This window comes from Pempheris klunzingeri, unplaced genomic scaffold, assembly GCF_042242105.1.
Source record: "Pempheris klunzingeri isolate RE-2024b unplaced genomic scaffold, fPemKlu1.hap1 Scaffold_154, whole genome shotgun sequence".
Classification (NCBI taxonomy): domain Eukaryota; kingdom Metazoa; phylum Chordata; class Actinopteri; order Acropomatiformes; family Pempheridae; genus Pempheris; species Pempheris klunzingeri.
In genome coordinates, this window is record NW_027255057.1 from 25,522 (window position 1) to 52,339 (window position 26,818).

Here is a 26,818-nt window from a genome sequence, read left to right on the forward strand (position 1 = left end):
TGTGCCTCCTTAAAAACAACACAAAGGTCCTGAAATAAAATAATTAAATACAAAACTACGAAATTGGACACCGATTAATAAATGTTGCATTTCCCCCTGACACAATTAACACCTAAGCCCCTCAAAGTCCACAATTTGAAGAAATAACTTAATTAATATCACTTTTTGTTGTTACAGTAATCGCTCAGCACCTGCTGATCAACTTGAGTGAGCCAGTGAGCTATCGAGAGCCTCCTCACCTACAGCTGCACTGCAGAGGACAGGAGGGACCTGTAGCATGTGTTGAGGGCAGTGGAAAGAATAATCTGGAGCCCCCAAAGACATATACACTGGTCAACTTTAAAATAAGGCCAGTGGGATTGCAAAAGACACCCCACTCACCCTGGATAACTGTGAATTTTTAAAAATATTTAGGCGTTTTCCTTCATTTGACATCTTTATGATACTCCTACAGAACCTTAAAGGGTTTTTGTATATGATAAACATTAGTTTGTGTACTTTTTATGGTGTTTTTCCTCCATGAAAAAAGCGTTATGTCCTCCCACAGCAATGTTGTTGCAATAACGACATTTTAATCACATTTCTTCACTTGCAAACGGAGACTTTACCATCTGCTTCAAGTTCCTGCAGGAGCTTTCAGCGCGGTCGGTCGTCCTCAGTCTGATGACGTCAGGTGGGGTGAGCGGGTGAGAGGTCAAAGGTCACATGGGGGCAGGTGAGCGGGTTAGCTATCCCTAACCCTATAAAACTAAATTCTGATTTTTACACAATTAGTCAGTTTCATGTGTTTTTATTGTGTTTCCTACATGTGAAATTAGATTTCATGTCACAGAATGTGCTTTGTTTGGTGAGAAAATGTGTATTTTTATATTTGTTATATTAAAACAGTAGAATAGTAGAAATCATCAATATTGAATCAAACAGAATCAGCTTCCAGTTCGTCACGTTTATTGAGTTAAGTTGCAGACGTAAAGCCGTTTTCATCTCAAACCAAGTTAAAGAGCGAAGCAACTTCTGAACACTTTTTGAAAGGTCTGTCCTTAACTCTTCAGTTTCCTGTAAAACTACTTTGTCATCTTAAATTCTTCTGTCTTTCTGTGGTTTAGATTACAGACAACAAACAACTAAGTTTGTAAAGTAAATGAATATTCATGTGGTGTAATTAGTAACATTTAATTTGAATAAATTTGAGCCCAATCTCCTCTTCTTCACTGTGTGAATCATGACCCCACAGACGTGGAGCTCATGTTGAATTCTTCAGAGTAACTTCCTCTTCCAGAGGACGTCATCATCTTTAACGTCCCTCCGGAATAAACCTCCAGAAATCAGCTCAGAAAACAGAGGCTGCAGAACCTCATAGAGAATCTGTCTGTTTTTAAGGTTCCTTCAGTCTCTCAGTGATCCACTGATAGTCTGAACATCCAGGGGTTCATCCTCTGCAGACAGGAGCTGCTGTCTGCTGGTTCATCCTCTGCAGACAGGAGCTGCTGTCTGCTAGTTCATCCTCTGCAGACAGGAGCTGCTGTCTACTGGTTTGACTCACTGTCGTGGACTCTACATGGCATGACAACATGGACAAGTTGAAGCCTCCAGTTTAACTATTTTCTGACACTATTGAATAAGATTATTAATTAATCATCGATATGGTTCTTATGTCTCTGACACTCTCCTCTGTTCATTAATTAACGTTTTTACTGTGTGAAGAAAACATGGAAAAAGTTTCACATTTAATCTGCATCAAAATACTTTTCAATATAAGACGAGAATAGACTTTAAACATGTCTACGTCTGCAGGCTTTTTCTCCAATTCTCGCATTGTCCTTTCCAGGAACCCACAGAGAGAATTATTGATTATTGGACCTGTCAAATAAGGTGTTAACAAGGTTTCATGTCTTTTACTCTGATTTCTGTCAAACTAAACAAGTGAGAAAACTCAACCTTTAAAGTTCAAACTCTTCACAATGGAAAATAAATACAGAAACCAAGTGTTGAGCTTTCCTGGTCAGTATAAACGTTTACAGCCACAGGGGGGCATTACAGAGCAGCCACAGGGGGGGGTTACAGAGCAGCCACAGGGGGGCGTTACAGAGCAGCCACAGGGGGGCGTTACAGAGCAGCATCACCCTTCAGTGGATGCACCACCACATGACAGCCAATGAGGCCAGCAGACCAATCACGGAGCTCGCTGCAGAGGAGGGGGCGGAGTTACACAGGTCAGAGTTGCAGCACTTGAAGGTAAAACTGGAAACCTGTAAATGATTGATACTTATTGATCAGTGATCTGGTCACAGAAGAGGGAGTTCAAACAGTGTGATCAAAACAACAATCTGCTGCTGATGTACTTCCTGTTTACTACTTCACACTTCCCGTACATAAAATTGTTTCTCCTAGGCGACGGACGAGCCCAACTATGAAAACATTGGCTGGTTAGGTTTAGGCATGGGAAGCCTTGATTGGTTTAGGAATAAGGAGTCACGTGGTAGGGTTGAATATCAGGGTCAGGCCAATCAGAGCCAAAAACTCCTGTACAGTGCTTCCTGTATGGTACTTCCTGGTTGAGTCTAAGGACACTAATAAGGAGGAGGGGTGGTGGCGTCATGATGGCAGTGCTCTGCTCGCTGACTTTGGTGTCAGTTGAGTTCAATGTGAGATGAAAGTAGAAGGTTAGACCTCTGATGAGGAAACACTCACAGTCCAAACCATCAGAGCAGAACAGAACAGAACAGACAGAATAGAATAGAGTAGTTTAGTTACCTGGGGGAACATCTGGGCTAGGCGACTGTACTCACAGTCTGAATACTTCAGACACTGACGGTACGTCATTCCACCTGCATGACAAACAGAAATAGGATAACCTCAGTAGAACCTCAGTAGAACCACTGAAGCTCAGACTGGATTAAAATGGATCCTGAGGAAACGGAGGATGTGGAGGCAGGAAGTCTTATAAGCCAATCAGAATCCAGTATATTGTACGGTCCTGTTTCAGGTAGGTGTACACAGGTGTACCTCTCTCGTTGAGAGTGAGACAGGCGTCGTCGTAGCTGCAGTCTCGTTGTTTGGAGCAGCTGGCAGTGTAGTCCTTACAGCTGTAACACCTGATGGCCGATCCTGAAACACACAGTGCGCCTGAGTTAGAGGAGACCACTTTTAACAGACCAGACCGGGATCCAGACCGGACCGTATTCCAGACTGGACCGGACTCCAGACCAGACCGGGATCCAGACCAGACCATATTCCAGACTGGACTGGGATCCAGACCAGGCCAGTATCCAGATTGATCCACATGAATATGAGCTTGAAACCTTTCCTTAGAAAGAATCCAGATTGATTTTAGAAAGTTCGGACAGTAAAAAAAAACATGAAATGCAATTTTGCAGATAAGATCCAGATCCAAGCCACATGTCTAACCCTCGAGTCTGACCCCACCAACCCCGCTCAGTCCTGCTTGGTCACCTGTGGATCAGTCACATGACCTTTATCGCAGATTACAACCATTTACACATGAAACATCACAGACGTCCCAGTACACACGAGTTTAGAGTTCTATCAAGCCTGAAACAGTTTCTATAGACATGATTAAATCTCCATGAACAATTCAGGTGAACACTTACTTCATTCTTTTATTCAACATTCAGCATAATGTTTAAATGTTATCCACGTACAACCAGTATCTGTGTGTGTGTGTGTGTGTGTGTGTGTGTGAAAGAAATCAGTTTTAAATCATTTGTTTCTGAATTTGTCTTCAATATTTTTGCTGATCAACTGAAGAACATTTGTTTAAAAGCAAACATATTTAATCTGGTTTTCTGTCTGAGAATGAACCAAAACAGCAGCAGGTTTAAAGCAAACAGAATCAAGCGTACCCAGGCCGACCAGAGCGCAGCAGATCAGCAGGCAGATCCCCAGGGAGCACTTCATTTTCACCTCAGCACAGCTCACATCTGGAGCCGGTGGAGAGAAAAACGTTCAGATATTTGACCGACAAACAGAAGAAGAGAAACCGTCCAGTAACAGCATGAACTCACCCAGCAGGACAGACGTCAGGCTGCAGCCAGCAGAGCTTCTGTTTCTGAGACACCGAGTGGACTCAGTCTGACCCCCGGCCAACTGCAGCTCCCTGGCCACGCCCCCTGGGAGGAGCCCCCCAACGAGGAGCCCCCCGGGAGGGTTAGAGTTAGGGCTAGTACTACAACACAAGGCTTAGTAGCTCTGTTTTCTGGTCAGTTTTTAATTTACATCGTGGTTGACCATATATACTGTGATTATGGGGGGGGTTCATCATAGATAGTGTGGGGGGGATGGACCTGACAGACCTGGACTCAGTGACAAACAAAGGAGCCACATACCAGAAGGCAGGAAACCAGGAAGCAGAGTTGCTACAGCAAACAGGAATCCAACCAGGAAGACTTTAGACTTTAGACTTTAGACTTCTTTATTTTATCCCCCATAGGGGGAAATTTTCTTGTTACAGCAGCAACAATATAAACAGGGACAGTGAAAGAAACAAAGCAATAGAAAAGACAAAAAATAGCAAATATAAATATAAATATAAATATAAATATAGATATAAATATATGGATTGTGATGAAATGAAATAAATATTTACACCATAGGATATTTACAGGAATGGAATGGCAAGGAAGCCTGTAGTTCTTTTTCTTATGTTACATGTTGCAGGAACATGTACCTCTGGACAACTGTTCAGTCCAGGGAAGGGTCATGTCCATCTTTAGGGTACCCCATCACATACCTGAAACCAGATATTACTTGCAGAATCCTATATATGTGGAGGCTTTATTCTGTATTCTTTAGTCTCTCATCTATGCCTGTGATGTTAGACTCTGAGCTCGTAAACTGCATAAAGCTCTTGACTGCATCTTGTTGTCATCTCTTCATTTAGAACAGCCACAGAAAAGCATCTGTACAAGGTGCAGACAATCACAAGAGCGGGAAAACACAGTGAGACAAGGAAGTACACAAGAGGCGTGTTTTCCTGCACACCACTTCCTTTGCCCTACAGGAAGTTCACTTCACACTGAACCAGTGCGTGGTTGGTTAGGTATGCTATGGGGAACTGTGATTGGTTAGGTTTACTTCCTGTGTGGTACTTCCTGTATAGTAGTCCTGTATAGTACTTCCTGTATGGTACTTCCTTGTTTGTCATTCTGCCTTTAAATGTCAGCCTGGTAGCTTCGACCATACACTTGTTTCTATTCATTCTGTTGTGACAACTGATGGTTGGTTCCCCAAAGAAAATGTGGCTGAATGTTAACAGGATGAAGCTAACTAACGCTAATCCTGCAACTCTAAGTCCACGCTGATCACTTTATTGATCCAGTGCCACCATCAGGTCAACATGTCCAACACTTTGGTTTATGACCAAATAAAACCACAGACATTCCCATCAGCCCCGGATGTCCTCTGTGATTAATAATTGTAATTAGCGAGTGCTATCATGCTAACATGCTAAACTAAAGTGGTAAGTAGTCTACCTGTTGCTAGCATGTGATGTTAGCATTGAGCTGCTAGCATGTCGGTGGACCGTTGGTGTGGTTCAGATGAGGAGTTAGAGACTCGTGTCAGAGCGTCGCCGTGGTGATGACATGATGTTGTGTTGATGGCGGAGGATGAGAGGCTCTGTGTGTCAACATTTATCTCAGTGCAGAAGAAGAAAGGCTTCAGTGTATCGTCCTCGAGCGACCCAGAAACAAAGAGCGCTCAGAAGCTGAGGGAGAGACAATCAGCGCCAGTTGAAGCAGAAAACAAAGAGCAGAGGAGGTCAGCAGCCGACGCCACGTCCAGCCACAGAGGGTTTGTTCACCCCCCCCCCCCCCAGCGGCTGCATTCAAACACTCTGCGTTTGTTTGTCATCATCAGGCCACTCATTAGCATTCATCCAAATCAGCCGCTCAGCCTCCCTCTGGAGAAATATGATGATTAAAGTACCGAAGGATAGAAAACAGAAGAGAAACTGAGAAAAAAATGGAACTAAGAAATGGAAAATTACAATAAAATTCACTTTCAGATCAAGATTTGTCCTTTAACTCCCACATTAAACAGATTTCTAGAACTGCCTTTTTCCATCTACATAATATTGCCAAAATCAGACCCATCATATCCACAGATGATGCAGAAACACTTGTCCATGCATTTGTCACTTCTAGGTTGGACTATTGTAACTCATTATTATCAGGCTGCCCCAATAAGTCCTTAAAGACTCTCCAGCTGGTCCAGAACGCTGCTGCTCCTGTTCTGACCAGAACTAAGAGAAGAGACCATCTTTCTCCTGTACTGGCTTCTCTTCACTGGCTTCCAGTCAAATCTAGAATAGAGTTTAAAATCCTTCTCCTCACCTCCAAAGCTCTTAATGTTCAGGCTCCATCATATCTTAAAGAGCTCATAGTACCGTACTACCCCACTAGAGCACTGTGCTCCCAGACTGCAGGCCTACTGGTGGTTCCTAAAGTCCTCTAAAGTAGTGATGGAGCCAGAGCTTTCAGCTATCAGGCTCCTCTCCTGTGGAACCTCCTTCCAGTCTGGGTTCAGGGGGGCAGACACCCTCTCTACATTTAAGAGTAGACTAAAAACCTTCCTTAGTGATGAAGCCTATAGTTCAGGACTGGATCAGGCCTTAGACCAGCCCCTAGTTATGCTGCTATAGGCTCAGACTGCCGGGGGACTCCTATGGTGCACTGAGCTCCTCTATTCTCTCTCCTCCTCTTCCTCTCCATCATTATGTCTCATGTCAGCCAAATGTCTGCCTCTAACTTGATATCTTCCCCGGAGCCTTTCTGTGCTTTCTCATCCCTCAGGTTCCTGTGGATCCTGGTCTTGGTCCTGGTCCTGGTTCTCCTGCTGTGGTTCTCTGGTTCATGAATCACTGCTGCGGATCGTCGGCCACTCGTCATGTTTTTCAATAATATCATCCTGCTAATCTTTTAGTCACATTCTGTTAGTGCTGAAGACACTGTTAGTACACTGGTGCTGTTTGTGTTGTCTGTCTCTCTGTCTCTCTCTCTCTCTCTGTCTCTCTCTCTCTGTCTCTCTCTCTCTCTCTCTCTGTCTCTCTCTCTCTCTGTCCAACCTCCACCTAACATGGACCTCTACAGAAGCCCCTCTCTGATCCTGGGTCTGTTTGAGGTTTCTTCCTGTTAAAGGGGAGTTCTTCCTCCACTGTGTCCTAATATAATATCTGATGCTGCTCATGTGGGAATTCTTGAATCCTTAATGTTGAATTCCTGAATCGTTGGTCTCTCTCTAATTAAAGAGTTTGGTCTAGACCTGCTCTTTATGTAAAGCGTCTTGAGATAACGCTGTTGTGAATTGGCGCTATATAAATAAAGATTGATTGATTGATTGATTGAAGTATAACTATATATACAGTATATACCCTAACCTAACTATAACTATATATACAGTATTTACCCTGACCTAAGTATAACTATATATACAGTATATACCCTGACCTAACCCTAACTATATATATATATATATATACACACACACACACACATATATAGTATATAACGTAACCTAACTATAAAACATGTTCTGGTTTGTTTCACGCTGTTCTCTTTAATTCCACACATTCCTTTATAAATTTGATGTCTTCATTATTAAATAAATAAGATAAACGGCTGTGTTGCTCCTGCGTCCCTCATCATCATGTGACCTTGGACCCTGGAGGAACAACCACCCGTGTTCTCTGTGAATGATGTCAGTGACATGCCGGCTGCTGATTGGTTCACAGACAGCAGGTGAGCTGACAGGTGAGCAGCAGCTGTGTTGATAGATGAAACCGTCATCAATTATTCAGCAGCTTCAGTTTGTTTCAGCAGGAAGCAACATGAAGGAGGTCAGTCTGGTTCCTCTGGTTCTGTTGGGTTTAACTGACAGATTCAGACTTTTTTATCTTATATAACAATAATTGAAGAACCCTTTATCTGACGACAGCAGAAAGTTTCAGCAGATCCTTGAAGTAAAGATCCGGTTGTGTGTTCTGACAGAACCCAACTGGTTTAACTTCTTTTATCCTGACATTTGAATTCAGACTGACGTGGAACCTAACATGGATCTGGAAAGCATCGGTAATTTTGCTCCACTGGGTTCACCTACTGGGATCTACTGGGTTCTCCTGCTGGGTTGTATTTGGTTCTCCTGCTGGGTTGTATTTGGTTCTCCTGCTGGGATCTACTGTGTTCTCCTACTGGGATCTGCTGGGTTATCCTACTGGGAACTACTGGGTTCTACTCTGTTCTCCTAATGGGATCTACTCAGTTCTCCTAATGGTAGTATTGATTATTGATCAGTATTGACCAGTAGTTTTATTGATCAGTATTGATTATTGATCAGTTGTTTTATTGATCTGTATTGATTATTGATCAGTATTGATCAGTTGTTTTATTGATCTGTATTGACTATTTCTTGGTTCCTTCAGAGGGACTGAATGAAATCCGTCCTTCTGTCTATCGAGTAGCTGTGAAGATTCTTTCTTTGCAGAAACTCTGCCACAGTGAGTAATTTTACATACAACTTTCAAACTACATGTTATTATAGTCAAACTACATGTTACTACAGTCATACTACATGTTACTATAGTCAAACTACATGTTACTACAGTCATACTACATGTTACTACAGTCAAACTACATGTTACTACAGTCATACTACATGTTACTATAGTCATACTACATGTTACTACAGTCAAACTACATGTTACTACAGTCATACTACATGTTACTATAGTCAAACTACATGTTACTACAGTCAAACTACATGTTACTACAGTCATACTACATGTTACTATAGTCAAACTACATGTTACTACAGTCATACTATATTATATATACACATACATATTTTACCACATTAATAGTAACATCATATTTCCATTTTGACACAAACATGAAGTACTATTACTTCATGATGTTACTGCACACGTACTTTAGACAAACACACCGGTACTTCCAATAAAGCAGTACTAGTGCAGTTGTGTGTTCCTGTATTTGTGTGTGTGTCTGTGTTCAGTGGACGTCGTGTGTGTCCGACACATCATGGCCGCCTTCCACTCGGTGCCACAGGATGTGAGGTTGAACAGACAGGAAGTGACCCGCTCTCTGAACAAGATGTTCCATAGCTCGTCACAGGAAGTACCAGGTCATGTGACTGTGGAGGCTCCAGAGGAGACGAGTGGTCTGATGTTCAGACTGTACGACCGGTCAGCCAAAACACACACACACACACACACACACACACACACACACACACACACACACACACACACACACACACACACACACACACTTAACATTATAGACACTTTATATTTTGTTCTTTATTGCCCGAGCACCAAGCGGTGCAAGGACCCTATTGAAATGGAAGGGAAATGCATGCGAAATAAATTGCAATTTTGGGGGCCTAAGCATGCATGAAAACTCATGAAACTTTGCACATGCATCAGTCGTGGCGAAAAGTTACGTATTTTATGGGTCTTGCAAATGTGCGTGGCAAAATGGCTCCATAGTGCCCCCTAATTTCAAGCCCAGGAACTGCGTTTTATGTACATGTACGAAATTTGGTGGGTTCATGTGTCTCTTGAAGATGTACAAAAAAGTCTCTTGAAGCGATGACCTAAACCCAACAGGAAGTCGGCCATATTAGATTTTCCGTGCATTTTTGGCAAGTTACAGGCGAGCTGTCAAACTTCAGTGTCTCACCATGAAACAGGAAGTTAATAATTACACTCTACATGATCCAATCAGCTCCAAACTTGACTCGAGTCCCGCCCTGAAGACGTCTACATGTCAATATTCGTTTACAGTCATAGCGCCACCTATTGGCGACAGGAAATGCTATGTTATATGCTATGATGGCTCAAGGCCAGCCAGTTGACCAGATCCACTTCAAATTTGGTCAGGAAAGCTTCAAGACATTGATGTTGGTCCGTAGTGAAAACTGTGAGTTTTCGCCAAGAGGCGTTGCCGTGGAGACATGGCGAATTTTGATCGAAAATTTTCCTTCATAACATAATTAAAAGTGCTGTAACTCCTCTCTACAAGGTCCTATCTTCGCCAAATGTCTAATGTTTGACGACTGTCCACGTCTGCAGACATGTACATGCCAATTTTGAACCACAGTCATAGCGCCACCTAGTGGCGGGAGGAAGTGCATGTTTTATTCTGGGACGTCTCTCTCTCAGCAGGTTAATCACAGCCACCTCAAATTTGGTCCCAACATTCCCAAGATGTGGATGATAGAAACTTAAGAAGCTCTTTAGATTTTGTCAAACGTTGTCACCATGGCGACGCCTTCTTCGCAGTGAGACAGGAAGTTAGTTTTGGAGGGTTAAACATGCTTGAAAACTTGACGAACTAGCCCCAAGGCTACGTTTCACCTGCATGTACAAAATTCAGTACGCAAATGAAGCATGATGAGACCTATAAAAAAGTTTCTTGGTGCCATGACCTAAACCCAACAGGAAGTTTCAATTCAATTCAATCAACCTTCGGCAATTTACAGGGGGAGTAAATGAACGAACTAGTCTGAGGGGGTTGAAGCGATCCACCTCAAACTTGGTCAGCATGTAGAAAAGACATTAACGATGAAAAGTTATTAAAAGTCTCAACAAAACTAACGGTGTGCCCGTGGCGAGCTGTCAAATTTCCATATCTCGCCATGGCACAGAAAGTTATTCAAAGTTTAGTGTAGATTATAATAATAATAGCTTGCATTTATATAGCGCCTTTCAAAAAACCCAAGGACGCTTTACAGACAAACAAAACAACAGATTAGCTGCCAAAAGCCTAAGTGAACAATAAGAGCTGACTTGAATGAGTCCAAGGATGGAGCATGGCGGATTTCTGTCGGGAGAGCATTCCAGAGGGTGGGGGTAGCCACACTGAATGATCTATCCCCAAAAGTCTGCCTCCTAGTGCGGGGGATGGAGAGGAGACTTGTGTCAGAAGACCTCAGGTTCCGTGAAGGCGTATGCTGGTGAAGGAGGTCTGTAAGGTAGTGTGGGGCAAGGTTGTGGAGTGCTTTGTAGGCCAGCAAAAGGAGATTATCCAGTGTGTTTCACACTTCTAATGTTTTGTCAGAAAAGCCTCAAAACCTTGATGATGTTCCACGGTGACAACTAAGAGTCCTTGTTCAAAGGCGTTGCCATGGCAGCACGGCAAATTTCGATCCTTCGACATGAAGATTTCAAAGAGCTGTTACTTGACTGTAAAAGATCCTATCTTTACCAAATCCAACACGTCTGATGACATTTACAGAACAATTTTGGTGACAGGAAGTGATACGTTCTCTTCTCTGTCCATCCCAGCAGGTTAACCACAGCCACTTCAAATTCAGTCTAAACATTCCCAAGATATGGATGATGCTAACTTATGAAGCTCTTGAGGTTTCGTCAAAAGCAGTCACCGTGGCGACGCCGTGTTCTCCATGAAACAGGAAATTGCTGCAACTTCAGTGTACATTATCCAATCCGTCATGCTTAATAAGAGTCCCACCCTGAAAACATCTACATGCCAATTAGTGACCACCATTGACCTCATTGTGCCACCTAGTGGGAACAGCAAGTAAGACGTCTGTGCCAATCATCATTTGATTTGCATGAAATTTTCACGCTGTAGTCAACACTTCCTATGCTGAAATATAGGACGTGATTAGTGGCTGTTCTCTAGCGCCAAGATAGGGATCACAGGAAGTGACGTGTAACTCCATGCACAGTCAAAAACCTGAGACGCATGGAAAGGTCACTGTCCGGTAACAGGACGCAGACGGCGTACACCCCGAAGTGCATGAAAGTGCGTGGGCCCTTCAACGCTGCTTGCAGCTTTAATTAACATTATATTTACATGTTATATACACAGATATTATACTTTAATTACTTTGAATATTATCATTTACCTTTCTTATGTGAGTTCAGAGCTCCTTCATCATCCTCTGCTTGATCTTCATCAAACAGGTGTAGTCTTTATCATGGCTGTGTTCTCGTGTTCATTCACAGTCATCAACAGACAGCAGCGCCACCGTGGGGCCACACCAAGAATGAAACCCTGAAACAATTAGAGAACCTGTTCAGAACGTTCCAGAAACACTCCAACCTTCATCACATTCATATCAGAACATTTTCAGAGACAAAGTTTGAGGAAAACAAGATTATTTATTTCTGATAATCTCTATAAATCTTTATCTATTTGGTTCTATCTCAAGACATCTCTAATTATCTCGGATTATCTATTATTATCTGTAATTATCTTGGATTATCTCGGATTATCTATTATTATCTCTAATTATCTCGGATTATCTCTGATTATCTATTATTATCTCTAATTATCTCTGATTGTCTGTGTTTTAGGGGTCAGACGGGTTCTGTATCGGCTGGTTCTCTTCAAACTGCTCTGATCGTTCTGTCGACAGAAACTCTGCTGCTGAAATACAAAGGCAAGGACCTGTCTGTCTGTCTGTCTGTTTTGTTGTGACTTCCTGTTTCCTTCAGATTAAAAGCCTCTGATTAGTTTTATTGTGTTGCAGCTCTGTTGAGGGTCATACAGTCCAATTCAGGATCAGTCAGTAGGTCTGGACTCAGATCTTTACTGCAGGACCTCAGCCAGGTAAAACCACAACAGACTACACTTCCCAGCATGCCCTGTGCTCCTGCTCTCCCTCTAATGTGTGGGTGTATGTTCAGGTTCCTGCAGCCGTGCAGGAAGAAGGAGTTTTCGGGGGCGTGGAGGCGGCAGTGAGGTCGTGTTTTAACGGGGTGAGAACACAAAAACCCTGGGCTGCAGGTGATTGGTGGTCGCCATGGCAACACACTGACTCTGTGTGTTTACAGGTGTTGACCCCGACTGCAGGTGGAGAGCACGTATTGTCATGGCTGCAGAGCGAGCCGCGCCTGTTGCTATGGATACCCACGCTGTATCGTTTGTCCGTCAGTCAGAACATCAGTCACAGCGTCCGTTGCCACACCTGCAAGACTGCCCCCATCACTGGACTCAGGTGACCAACATCGACCAATCAGAACAGCCTGTTTACATTTAATCAATCAGTATCCTCAGAAAATAAGCAGGAGCATAGGCTTTACTGGACTCTAGTGAGGGTTAACTAGACTACTAAAGCTTAACTAGTCTAGCGAAGGCTAATTAAACTCTACTGAGGACAACTAGTGAATGTAACTGTCAGGTGTGTGTGTCCAGGTATCGCTGTATGAAGTGTGTGAACGTCCACTTGTGTCAGAGCTGCTTCCTGACCGACAGACAGACGAAGAAACACAAAACTCATCATCCAGTGCTCGAGTTCTGCACACAGGTAACAACACACAGGTAACAACACACAGGTTACACCACACACACAGGTAACACCACACACACAGGTAACACCACACAGGTAACAACACACAGGTAACACACAAAGGTAACACCACACAGGTAACACACAAAGGTAACACCACACAGGTAACACCACACAGGTAACACCACACACACAGGTAACACCACACACACAGGTAACACCACACACACAGGTAACACACACAGGTAACACACACAGGTAACAACACACAGGTAACAACACACAGGTAACACACAAAGGTAACACCACACAGGTAACACACAAAGGTAACACCACACAGGTAACACCACACACACAGGTAACACCACACACACAGGTAACACCACACAGGTAACACACACAGGTAACACACACAGGTAACAACACACAGGTAACAACACACAGGTAACACACAAAGGTAACAACACACAGGTAACACACACAGGTAACAACACACAGGTAACACACAAAGGTAACAACACACAGGTAACACACCCAGGTAACACACACACACACAGGTAACACACAGATAATAACACAGGTAACGACACACTGGTAACACAGAGGTAATGATCAGTTTGTGTGGCAGCCCACCTGGATGGAGTCTTTGTCGTCATTGGTGCACAGCGCTCGCCACATCCTGTTGCCACGGCGATACACTCAGAGAGAGGCTGCCAGGAAGAGGGCCTTGATGTGGGCGGAGCCAGGGGAGACTCAGCACAGGTGAGTCCTTCAAAGACAGCTTAGCTCAAACACTCGTTAAACACCTTTTTAATCAAACACACCTGTGTGGTTCTCAGTGCCCCGCCTCCCTCCGATCCCCCAACACGATTGGTTGCCTCAGCTGTCAGTCACAGCCCGTCATCGGTTTCCCGTGATGCATCAGTGCGTCCTCCTTCCTGCTCGCTCTACTCCAAAGCTCTGCAGACTGACGAGGACACGCCCACTCATCAGGTGACATCTGTGACCTCACTGGGGTCGATTTCCTCGCCGTTATGATTATCTGTTACACACATTCTAGAATGCTTTCTGTGTTCTAGAATGTGTTCTGTGTTCTAACCATGTGACATCATACCACGTTCATGTCGGGGTTTTCTTGGGGTCTGCTTTTATGTCTGTTGTCGTTGCTGCCAGGCGGAGGCGTCGGCTCTGTTGACTGAAGTCAGAAACCTGCAGAGAGACAAATGGTGAGTCGCCAGAATGGGACAATCACAGGCTGGTCTGCAGTGACATCATCACCTTTTCTCTGTTGTTGGCAGGCTGTTGGAGCAGCAGCTGCAGGCGTGGAGGCTCACCGTCCAATCAGAGCACAGCGTCCTAGAGGACAGGTGCTCCCAGATGGAGGTTACCATGGAAACGCTGAGAGAGCACAATCTCCGTCTGCAGGGCGTGCTCTCACAGGTACACACACACACACACACACAGGTAAATATATTAACTCTTTATAAACATGGTTGGATTTAATTACCTTACTGTAACATCTGGCGGTCCAGCACTTTTTTTTTTCCATGTCTGTCGTTGCTCGGCACCCTGGGAGTTGTAGTTGCCTTCCCTTTGGTGTCCATTATTTCTGACACATTACTGCGCCATTTACTCCAGGCTGTGAACAAGATGGAGACTCAACAACATGCCTACAACACACCACAAAGCGCTGAGAACACGGAAAACACGGAGAGAGAGAACGTTACACCATCGTCTGACACAGAGAGGAATACAGAAGAGGAAGATGAGGAAGAAGAGCTGCTGAAGACAGAGTATGAGTGGAGTGAGGGCCAACGACAAACTCCGTCTCCCACAATACACCAGGACACGCCTCCATCACATGACTTCCACTCTGAAGAGGAGGAACCTGCAGACCGCAGGTTTCTCTGTTGTCCAATAAGACAACAGGATGGTTCACAGGAAGACAACACCTGTGTTTCTGACGGAGAAGAAGAGGATTGTGGGACATGTAGTCCAGAGGAGCTGCTGCAGGAGACTGTAGACAGACTGAAGACTGTGATGGGGACAGACAGGTGGACAGAGAGAAAGACAGGTGAGAGAGTGGTTGCTAAGGTTAACGTGGACGTGCGGGTATGTATTTTCAGTTATTAAAGGTGACACTGGTTTTTACCGACCGTCTGTGTGGAACCTGAATCTCACACGGTCAGATCCTGACTGTAACACAAACTTAATAAAATCATCTTTAATCTTTAGATTTCATGTTTTTAACCAGGTGAGAGGAAGGGGGCGGAGCTCGTGGAGGCAGCAGACCAGGTGGGAGACTCAATACACCACCTGGTGGACGCTGTGACATCAAACAGCGGATGACAGTGAGCAGGTGACACATCGAGGTTATAAAAGTTTATTCAACAAGAACTCTTGACATAAACACGAGTGAAAAGGTATAAAACGTTCTGATAACAGGACAGTCACGGAAAGAGAACCTGAAGAAAGGGTAGCGAGGCCGTTTCACCTGAGACAGGTGTGTCACAGCTGCCAACATCATGAAATAATTTCATCTGATTCTATTTTCATTGTGTTTGTGTGCACGTTTGTTTCATCACTTTTAACCTGAAAAACTTAATTCTCATATAAACAGAACTTGTATGAAAGATTAAAAACTTTAAAGGTCGTATTTTATTTCTCTTTCTGTGGTTTTTATTTGTTGAACAGGATCCCAGAAAACAACAGAATCCACCTTTAAACATGAATATTCGTCTGTCACTCAGTTTATACTTTCACCGTCTGTGAAAACTCAAAACATAAAATCCAAAGTTTACGTTTAAAAATGTGAAATTTTCACAAAATGTCAGAAACTGAAATTGGACATTATGTTGCAATTCTTTCAGCATCAAGGAGAAATTATAAAATTGTTGAAAAGTTAAACTGTGTATCCGAAAGGACTTTTTCTGATTGATTAGAGGATTCAATATTGACATGAGTAGAGTTCCAATAACGTCCAGCAGCCTCGTTAATAGACTCAAAACATCTTGTTAATTCATTTCTGAGTTATAAATTTTTTCATGTTCTGATCCATCAGATTAAATCAATATTGTGTTTATGGATTATTTAACCTTCAGACTGTCTGAGTTTATATGAGGCTGTTACCTGACCAGGTATCCTGCTACCTGCGACTCCTCTCGCAGCCCCGCCCCCTCCGGGCTCTGCCCCGGCGGGGTGAGGGAGGGTGAAGCGGGATTGCAGAGCTGGGGACTTTCCTGCCGGGTCCTGCCTGTCGCAAGCCCTCTCTCCTGGGTTGTGGGGGCGTGGCCTGAGCCCTGGTTCTTCTCTTGGCGAGGGGAGGTCGTGACCTCCCCCCCCTCCCTGACCTGCTGAGAGGTGGAGGGGGTGGGGCTTGAGACATCCTGCCCCGCCTCCTACCTGTGTCCTGTTTGTCCGTCTGTGCGGAGTCCCTACTGAGCGTGCTCAGGAGGAAACTGTTGGCGTGGCTGAAAGTGGCATCGGACGACCTCGAACCTTTGACCCTGGAGGAGCCTGCGGCCCCCTCCCCTGGCGGCCGGTCAGCGTTCAGGTCTGGACTCAGACTTCTGAACAGCTGACGGACACACGGCAGCGGCGGGCTGGAGGGGGCAGAGCCTCTGCGCCACAGGCAACCTTTGGGAGCGTTCTTCAAGATGCGGTTGCTGCTGGGGTCATAGAATCTGACAGGAAGTCGTTTGTATTTGACCTTTAACCCTGACAGGTCCAGCGGACGCCTCTTCCTCCTGCAGCGTTTGGGGGCGGAGCACGGTGCAGGTGTGTCGGCAGGGGCGGGGCCTGAGGGGGAGCAGAGTAAGTACACCAGAGAGGTGCGTGGCTGCAGAGGTGTGATGATGTTTGAATATGACGGAGGGAGGCAACGCCATGTCTGCGTCTCCGGAGTCCTCTCTGCTGCCGTCTGATTGGCTGCAGGGAAGCTGGTGGGCGGGACTTCTGAAGCCGGCTGACGGACAGCTGGGACGACTAATCGAACGGTCTGAGTACTGTGACTGACTTTGACCACCTGAAGGAACAAACACAGGTGACGGAGATGCTTCCCTCTAATGGACACTGCAAACGTGTGCGTGGTCCTCACCTGACACCTGGACGCCACTCTGAAGGCCCGTCTCTTCTTCCTCCTCCTCCTCATGTATGCTGACTCATCTTCATCATGGTCCAGTAAGGGCAGGGCACCATTATCTGGCTCTGCCTCCCCGTTGTCACCTCGACGCCTCTTATTTTGGCTCCTCCTACCATACCTGACAGTGATGAGACACACTGGTGAAGGTTACAAACCACCTCCTTATGGCGTCAGACAGAGGACTTCTCTCTGTCCTGGTCTGGTTAGACCAGAGTGCATCAGACAGAGGACTTCTCTCTGTCCTGGTCTTGTTAGACCTGAGGGCTGCTTTCGACACCATTGACCATCACATCCTGTTACAGAGACTGGAACAGTTCATTGGTATAAAAGGAACTGCATTAAGCTGGTTTAAGTCCTATTTATCAAATCAATTTCAGTTTGTACATATTAACAATGAATCCTCTGTCTACACTAAGGTTAGACATGGAGTTCCACAAGGTTCAGTGCTTGGACAAATACTCTTTATCTTATATATGCTTCCTCTGGGTAATATTATCAGGAAGCACTCCATTCAATTCCACTGTTATGCAGATGATACACAATTATATTTATCAATAAAGCCAGATGAACCCAATCAGTTGGTTAAACTTCAAATCTGCCTTAAGGACATAAAGTCCTGGATGAGCAGCAACTTTCTGCTGCTAAACTCAGACTAAACTGAAGTTATTCTGCTCGGCCCCAGACACCTTCGAGCAGGGGTGTCAAACTCAATCAAAGAAAGGGCCAAAATTTAAAACCCGGTCTAAGTCGCGGGCCAAACGAGCTCAACATTTAGTGAAGACTCTAATAGTGACTCTTTTATTATAGTATATAATATAATATAATAATAATAATAATAATAATATATATTTTATCCAGAAATATGAATTTAAACAGCCAAACTTCAACAACTTTTCCTCAATAAAATAAATAGAATTTTAAATTATTTTTTTATTTTTTGTACTATCCTGATGTTTTGTCTCATAGTGTCGTCTTATATTTATATTCTTTAATTATGGTGTAATGGAAAAATGCTGCAATGATAGTTAGTTGTTGATGACCTTTGAAAGCAGACACTTATGCACATCTGCCCTGCAACAGACTTCTAAGAAAGAGGTCATGACCAGGACAGGAAAGTATGCTGAATAGAAGTGTGAAGTCGAATGGCTAGAAGACAGGAAGTTCACCTAACGGTTATCTCGCTTCATGTCTATATATACATATATAGACATATATATATATATATATATATATATATTTTTTTTTTTTTTTAACTGTGTGTTGTAAGGTGTCCTTGAGTGCCTTGAAAGGCGCCTATAAATAAAATGTATTATTATTATTGTTATGTGCTATGCTTTACTGAGTTTTTTATGATTATGCTTATGCTCACAGTTTCTTGGAATTGGGGGTAGACTTAGCCCCCCCATGTTAGATGAGAAAGAAACTGCTGGCACCAATGGTACGCCCTACTGCTATAAGAATCTGTCTGTTACCTCTTTGTGTCAGTCAACTCCTTCACTCCCTTGTAGTGTGGATGACTTGGCTCTCTTGCAAGATAATTTGATAATAAAGAATTCAGTTTGCTTCACATTGCACCGAGCTTGGTCTTATTCCATATAAGCGATTTTCCACAACAATGGCCACATCAGCTCCACAAACAAGACACACAGGTTCACCTCCGACAGACAAACAGGTAAAACTCCGCCCCCCACCTGCTTTGAAAGTCTCTGTTTTCAAAGGCCACTTTTCGTTTAGCCATTTTTTTTTTTTTTTTTTTGGGGGGGGGGTAGCTTAATGGCTCGTTTCCACTAGAACCTACTCCGAGTAGAGCTGAGTAGGTTCTAGTGGAAACGCGCCATAAGTGTCGCTATAACAGCGCTGATCGATGCATTGATCTGCTGATCGGTGTGTCATTATACCTGCTGGAGGAGGGGCTGCTGCACGGGTCCTGACTAGCGCGGCAGCTGTTCAGTGCATTGTGGGATTTGTAGTATTAGAGGTGGGAGTGCTGTTTACCGACGGGCCGTTCTTAATAGTCACATGAAATTGTCTCGCGGGCCGTATATAATTGTAACGCGGGCCGGATGTGAGTTTGACATATGTGCCTTAGAGATACCTTTTCTACCAACATATCTGCTCTGGATGGCATCACTCTGGCCTCCAGCTCCACTGGGAGGAATCTGGGAATCTTATTTGATCAAGATTTGTCCTTTAACTCCCACATTACACAGATTTCTAGAACTGCCTTTTTCCATCTACATAATATTGCCAAAATCAGACCCATCATATCCACAGATGATGCAGAAACACTTGTCCATGCATTTGTCACTTCTAGGTTGGACTATTGTAACTCATTATTATCAGGCTGCCCCAATAAGTCCTTAAAGACTCTCCAGCTGGTCCAGAACGCTGCTGCTCCTGTTCTGACCAGAACTAAAAGAAGAGACCATCTTTCTCCTGTACTGGCTTCTCTTCACTGGCTTCCAGTCAAATCTAGAATAGAGTTTAAAATCCTTCTCCTCACCTCCAAAGCTCTTAATGTTCAGGCTCCATCATATCTTAAAGAGCTCATAGTACCGTACTACCCCACTAGAGCACTGTGCTCCCAGACTGCAGGCCTACTGGTGGTTCCTAAAGTCCTCTAAAGTAGTGATGGAGCCAGAGCTTTCAGCTATCAGGCTCCTCTCCTGTGGAACCTCCTTCCAGTCTGGGTTCAGGGGGGCAGACACCCTCTCTACATTTCAGAGTGGACTAAAAACCTTCCTTAGAGATCCAAGATGGCGCCAAGTGAGTGGCAGCCAGTTACGGCAGCTCTGACCTTTCCCTTTTATTATTCTGACTTTTTTGCACTTTTTGCTTTTCTTTACGTTTTACGTGCCTGCAGCAGTCGTCCCTGTTCACGTTCACACTTTAATGTGAAGCTGGTGAGACTGGTGCTGTGTTTTTTACTTTTTTCTGGGCTGTTTAACGCTGCGTCGGCCAACACAGTCATCCACGGCCCAGGTGTTTACACTCGGGAACAGCTGCTAGCGTTGAGCCAAGTTAGGCTACCCCAAGAGAGGAGACCAGAGATCCCTGCAGAACTACGGAGGAGGAGGAGGGGATGCAGAGCCGGAGTGCAGCGCCGAGAGAGGAGACGGAGGTTCAAGCCATGCCTTCCATCTGTTGTCATGGGAAACGTGAGGTCTCTTCCAAACAAGATGGAAGAGCTAGCGGCGCTGACGAGGCTACAGCGGGAGTACCGGGAGTGTAGTCTGCTTCACTTCACCGAGACCTGGTTGAACGAGCTCACCCCGGACTCCCTGGTGCAGCTGGACGGATTTCACCTCGTCAGAGCGGACAGAAACAGGAGGGAGAGTGGCAAGAAGAAGGGCGGAGGAATAGCGATGTTTGTGAACGACAAGTGGTGTAACCCCGGGCACATTCATGTCATGGAGCAACGGTGCACTAAGGACATTGAGCTGCTAGCTGCTAGCATCCGGCCGTACTACCTGCCGAGGGAGTTTTCACATGTTATCGCTATAACTGTGTACATCCCCCCCTCGGCCAACGCCGACGCGGCCTGCGAGCTTCTCCTCAGTGTTGTGTCACAGCTGCAGACAGCGCATCCCCAAGCCTTTCTCCTCATCACCGAAGATTTCAACCATGTTTCCCTGTCTGCCACTCTTCCTAACTTTCATCAGGACGTGGACTGCTACACCAGGGACAATAAAACTCTGGACCTGCTGTATGCAAACACAGCGGGTGCCTACAGCTCCTCCCCCCTCCCCCCACTCGGCCGCTCTGATCACAACCTGGTCCATCTGCTCCCTGTTTACACACCTATAGTGAAGAGACAACCCCCCACCAAAAGGTGTGTGAAACAGTGGTCCGAGGAGGCCAGTGAGGCACTGAGAGACTGCTTTGACACCACAGACTGGGAGGTGCTCTGTGAACCACACGGTCAGGACATTGACAGTTTAACGGACTGCATCACAGAGTACATCAACTTCTGTGTAGAGACCACCGTGCCCACCAAGAGGGTGCGGTGTTTCTCAAACAACAAGCCCTGGGTGACTGCTGAGCTGAGAGCCTTACTGCTGGAGAAAAGGAGGGCTTTTGGATCTGGGGACCGAGAGGAACTGAGGAGGGTGCAGAGGGATCTTAAAAGAAAGATCAGAGAGTGCAAGGCCAACTACAGGAGACAGAGACTGGGCCAACAAGCTAAATCTGTTTTTCAACAGATTTGATCATGGGCCCACCCCCTCCCCCTCCCCAGCCTGAGCACAGACCAGCCTACCCCCAGCTCCTCACCACCACCATCTCCGGGGCCCTCACCCTCCCCCTCACTTCCACAACCACCTCTGGTCCTCTCACCTCCACCCCCCACCCCCCACCCCCCACCACCTCATTGGCAGCTCTCCCCCTCCCCTCCCCCTTCTTCTCCCCCTCCTCTCTTCACACCAACTGTTGATCAGGTGAGAAGTCAACTGAAGAAGATCAAAGCCAGGAAAGCCACGGGCCCTGATGGCATCAGCTCCAGACTCCTCAGGGACTGTGCAGACCAGCTCTGTCAGGTGGTCTGCTACATCTTCAACCTGAGCCTGAGTCTGGAAAAAGTTCCTGCCATGTGGAAGACTTCTTGTGTGGTTCCAGTTCCTAAGACCTCGCGCCCCAAGGAGCCCAACCACTACAGACCCGTGGCCTTAACCTCTCACCTGATGAAGGCACTTGAGAGGATTGTCCTAACCCATCTCCGCCCCCTGGTGAGCCCACACATGGATCCCCTGCAGTTTGCATACCAGCCTGGAATTGGGGTGGATGACGCTGTCATCTACCTGCTGCAGAGATCCCTGTCTCACCTGGAGGGCAGTGGAAGCACTGTGAGGATCACTTTCTTTGATTTCTCCAGTGCCTTCAACACAATCCTACCTCCACTGCTCAGGGTGAAGATGGAGAGAGCGGGAGTCAGTGACCAGCTGGCTGCATGGGTCACTGACTACCTCACGGACAGACCCCAGTATGTGAGACTGCAGGACAGTGTGTCTGATGTGGTGGTTTGCAGCACAGGGGCCCCCCAGGGAACGGTACTGTCACCTTTCCTCTTCACCCTGTACACATCAGACTTCAGGTACGCTACAGACAGTTGTCACCTCCAGAAGTTCTCTGATGACACTGCCATCATGGGGTGTGTGTCAGAGGGGAACGACTGTGAATACAGGACGGTCATCACGGACTTTGTCGACTGGTGTGGACGGAACAACCTCCTAGTCAACACCAGCAAGACGAAAGAGATGGTGGTCGACTTCCACAAGAAACTCTCCATCACTGCACCAGTGAGCATCCAGGGACTTGGCATCGAGAGAGTGAGGACATACAAGTACCTGGGTGTTCACCTTAATAATAAACTGGACTGGACAGACAACACTGACTCTCTCTACAAGAGGGGTCAGAGTCGTCTATACCTGCTGAGGAGGCTAAGATCCTTTGGAGTGAGCAGACCACTCCTGAGGACCTTCTTCAAGACTGTGGTGGCATCTGTGGTCTCATATGCAGTGGTGTGTTGGGGAGGGGGGTGCTCTGAGCGGGACAAGAACAGGCTCAACAGACTAATTAAGAGAGCCGGCTCGGTCTGTGGCTGCCCCCTGGACCCCATAGAGGTGGTGGGAGAGAGGAGGACCTTGTCCAAACTGTCCTCCATCTTGGACAACACCTCCCACCCTCTGCATCAGACTGTGGGGGCCTTAAGCAGCTCCTTCAGTCACAGACTGATACACCCCAGGTGTAAGAAGGAGCGCTTTCGCAGGTCCTTCATCCCAACTGCAGTCAGACTGTACAATGCTGCATTATAGTCTGCTGCACCAACCACCACCACCACCTGTGCACTTTACTATAACATAAACTGTACAATAATTCTCACCCCACTTCACTTCACCCTGTTGTTGTTGTCGTTGTTGTCTCTGTAATTACATTTCTTTGTGTACATAGGTTTTTACCACTGTATATATTATATTATATTCTGCTATTTAATTTTTCTAATTCTATTATATTCTGCTATTTAATTTTTCTAATTCTTAACTGTGTGCTTTTATTCTTTTTGTCTGTCCCTTTGAGCTGCTGTAACAGCAAAGTTTCCCCACCGAGGGATCAATAAACAAATATCTATCTATCTATCTATCTAGTGATGAAGCCTATAGTTCAGGGCTGGATCAGGCCTTGGACCAGCCCCTAGTCACGGTGCTATAGGCTCAGACTGCCGGGGGGTTCAATCAATATTATTATTATCATAATATAAATTCACTGAAGAGGTGTTGAGTGTGAGTCTATAGTGCAGGTGAGTCTGTATCATACCTGGCCAGAGACTCGCTGTCAAAGTAGCAGATGAACCTCTCCTGTCTGAACTGTCGGACCAATTTCTCCACACGTTCCTCGTCCTCCCGTTCGATCTGGGCCCAGCTCTTCCCCTTGAAGGATTCTGGGATATGTGCTGGGGTCGGCAGGACCTCCTCTATCGGCAGAGTCCAGAAGCCCTCGTCCTGCCTGGTCCCGCCCTCCCCTTGCCACTCGCTGTGGAGGGCAAAATCAAGCTGGTGCGAGTACACCTGGTCCTCCAGGTCCACCTGAACATCCGTCAGACGGCTCAGGTTGCGCTCCTCCACCTGGCTCACCTGGCCAGGTGTGTCAGTGATGGTGTGTCCTCGCTCTAAAACCACCTAGAGGGAAAACATCCACCATCAGAAGAAACAGAAAACAAAGTAAACCCCCACAGTGGTGCCTCACTAATGTTTACCTGTACAGGTGAGTCCCAGTCCTCACTCTGTGTTTCCATGAAGACGGGAAGACTGAAGTGGAAGATCTCTGTCTCATCCTGCTGGTGGCGAGTCGAAATGACACCATGACAACACATCTGGATCACCTGAAGAACATGAAACGTGATTTACAGCAATGTTCTGCACGTTACTGAAGAGATGACTTTAATAAACAAGATAATAACCTGCAGAGATAACTTTAATAAACGAGATAATAACCGGCAGAGATGACTTTAATAAACGAGATAACCCGCAGAGATGACTTTAATAAACGAGATAACCCGCAGAGATGACTTTAATAAACGAGATAACCCGCAGAGATGACTTTAATAAACGAGATAACCCGAAGAGATGACTTTAATAAACAACATAATAACCCGAAGAGATGACTTTAATAAACGACATAATAACCTGCAGAGATGACTTTAATAAACGAGATAACCTGCAGAGATGACTTTAATAAACAACATAATAACCTGCAGAGATGACTTTAATAAACGACATAATAACCCGCAGAGATGACTTTAATAAACGACATAATAACCCGCAGAGATGACTTTAATAAACGAGATAACCCGCAGAGATGACTTTAATAAACGAGATAACCCGCAGAGATGACTTTAATAAACGAGATAACCCGCAGAGATGACTTTAATAAACGAGATAACCCGCAGAGATAACTTTAATAAACGAGATAATAACCGGCAGAGATGACTTTAATAAACGAGATAACCCGCAGAGATGACTTTAATAAACGAGATAACCCGCAGAGATGACTTTAATAAACGAGATAACCCGCAGAGATGACTTTAATAAACGAGATAACCCGAAGAGATGACTTTAATAAACAACATAATAACCCGAAGAGATGACTTTAATAAACGACATAATAACCTGCAGAGATGACTTTAATAAACGAGATAACCTGCAGAGATGACTTTAATAAACAACATAATAACCTGCAGAGATGACTTTAATAAACGACATAATAACCCGCAGAGATGACTTTAATAAACGAGATAATAACCGGCAGAGATGACTTTAATAAACGAGATAACCCGCAGAGATGACTTTAATAAACGAGATAACCCGCAGAGATGACTTTAATAAACGAGATAACCCGCAGATATGACTTTAATAAACGAGATAACCCGAAGAGATGACTTTAATAAACAACATAATAACCCGAAGAGATGACTTTAATAAACGACATAATAACCTGCAGAGATGACTTTAATAAACGAGATAACCTGCAGAGATGACTTTAATAAACAACATAATAACCTGCAGAGATGACTTTAATAAACGACATAATAACCTGCAGAGATGACTTTAATAAACGAGATAATAACCTGCAGAGATGACTTTAATAAACAACATAATAACCTGCAGAGATGACTTTAATAAACGACATAATAACCCGCAGAGATGACTTTAATAAACGACATAATAACCCGCAGAGATGACTTTAATAAACGACATAATAACCCGCAGAGATGACTTTAATAAACGACATAATAACCCGAAGAGATGACTTTAATAAACGACATAATAACCCGCAGAGATGACTTTAATAAACGAGATAATAACCCGCAGAGATGACTTTAATAAACGAGATAATAACCTGCAGAGATGACTTTAATAAACGACATAACCCGCAGAGATGACTTTAATAAACGACATAATAACCTGCAGAGATGACTTTAATAAACGAGATAATAACTTGTAGAGTTGACTTTAATAAACGAGATAACCCGCAGAGATGACTTTAATGAACGAGATAATAACCCGCAGAGATGACTTTAATGAACGAGATAATAACCTGAAGAGATGACTTTAATAAACGACATAATAACCTGCAGAGATGACTTTAATAAACAACATAATAACCTGAAGAGATGACTTTAATAAACGACATAATAACCTGCAGAGATGACTTTAATAAACGAGATAACCCGCAGAGATGACTTTAATAAACGACATAATAACCTGCAGAGATGACTTTAATAAACGACATAATAACCTGCAGAGATGACTTTAATAAACGAGATAATAACTTGTAGAGTTGACTTTGATAAACGAGATAACCCGCAGAGATGACTTTAATAAACGAGATAATAACCTGCAGAGATGACTTTAATAAACGACATAATAACCTGCAGAGATGACTTTAATAAACGAGATAATAACCCGCAGAGATGACTTTAATAAACGAGATAATAACCCGCAGAGATGACTTTAATAAACGACATAATAACTCGCAGAGATGACTTTAATAAACGAGATAATAACCCGAAGAGATGACTTTAATAAACGACATAATAACCCGAAGAGATGACTTTAATAAACGAGATAATAACCTGCAGAGATGACTTTAATAAACGAGATAATAACCCGCAGAGATGACTTTAATAAACGAGATAACCTGCAGAGATGACTTTAATAAACGAGATAATAACCTGCAGAGATGACTTTAATAAACGAGATAATAACTTGCAGAGATGACTTTAATAAACGACATAATAACCCGCAGAGATGACTTTAATAAACGAGATAATAACCCGCAGAGATGACTTTAATAAACGACATAATAACCCGCAGAGATGACTTTAAT

General features: G+C 44.5%; 3 protein-coding genes across 4 annotated transcripts; 1 reads left to right on the forward strand and 2 right to left on the reverse strand.

Annotated features, from left to right (window-relative positions):
* Nucleotides 1-955: 955 nt before the first annotated feature.
* On the reverse strand, nt 956-14,292 carry cd59a (CD59 molecule (CD59 blood group) a). 2 transcript variants are annotated; one of them, XM_070856249.1, is made up of 6 exons: nt 14,121-14,292; nt 13,930-14,022; nt 3,864-3,941; nt 3,007-3,108; nt 2,755-2,828; nt 956-2,249 (listed from the first exon to the last, which is right to left on the reverse strand). In XM_070856249.1, the coding sequence occupies exons 3-6, from the start codon at nt 3,916-3,918 to the stop codon at nt 2,127-2,129; spliced, it is 354 nt and encodes a 117-aa protein (XP_070712350.1). In that variant the 5' UTR covers nt 3,919-3,941; nt 13,930-14,022; nt 14,121-14,292; the 3' UTR covers nt 956-2,126. The 2 variants fall into 2 exon arrangements, with proteins under 2 accessions (XP_070712350.1, XP_070712349.1); XM_070856248.1 differs by lacking the exons at nt 13,930-14,022; nt 14,121-14,292 and adding an exon at nt 4,026-4,085.
* Nucleotides 8,069-15,700, forward strand: dytn (dystrotelin). Its single transcript, XM_070856247.1, has 14 exons — nt 8,069-8,087; nt 8,438-8,512; nt 9,028-9,217; nt 12,362-12,447; nt 12,538-12,617; nt 12,695-12,766; nt 12,842-13,005; nt 13,203-13,314; nt 13,925-14,058; nt 14,136-14,289; nt 14,470-14,522; nt 14,595-14,736; nt 14,935-15,370; nt 15,551-15,700. Exons 1-14 carry the CDS (start codon nt 8,069-8,071, stop codon nt 15,643-15,645), a joined length of 1,812 nt encoding a protein of 603 aa, XP_070712348.1. The 3' UTR covers nt 15,646-15,700.
* zdbf2 (zinc finger, DBF-type containing 2) lies at nt 15,664-24,311 on the reverse strand (the record flags this gene model as incomplete). Its single annotated transcript, XM_070856251.1, has 4 exons — nt 15,664-17,320; nt 17,393-17,555; nt 23,747-24,108; nt 24,186-24,311. Coding segments are annotated over 4 exons (1,530 nt in total), but the record flags the coding sequence as incomplete, so codon positions are not given.
* Between the last annotated feature and the right edge of the window lie 2,507 nt (nt 24,312-26,818).

Bases quoted from the DNA above. Each gene is read 5' to 3' on its own strand.
- cd59a (XM_070856249.1), bottom strand. From the start codon at position 3,918: ATGAAGTGCTCCCTGGGGATCTGCCTGCTGATCTGCTGCGCTCTGGTC. The intron at 2,829-3,006 runs GTACACCTGTGT...TTTGTCATGCAG, and splicing joins TCTCACTCTCAACGAGAGAG to GTGGAATGACGTACCGTCAG. The intron at 2,250-2,754 runs GTAACTAAACTA...AATCATTTACAG, and splicing joins TAGCCCAGATGTTCCCCCAG to GTTTCCAGTTTTACCTTCAA.
- dytn (XM_070856247.1), top strand. The intron at 12,618-12,694 runs GTAAAACCACAA...GTGTATGTTCAG, and splicing joins TACTGCAGGACCTCAGCCAG to GTTCCTGCAGCCGTGCAGGA. The intron at 14,290-14,469 runs GTGACATCTGTG...CGTTGCTGCCAG, and splicing joins AGGACACGCCCACTCATCAG to GCGGAGGCGTCGGCTCTGTT.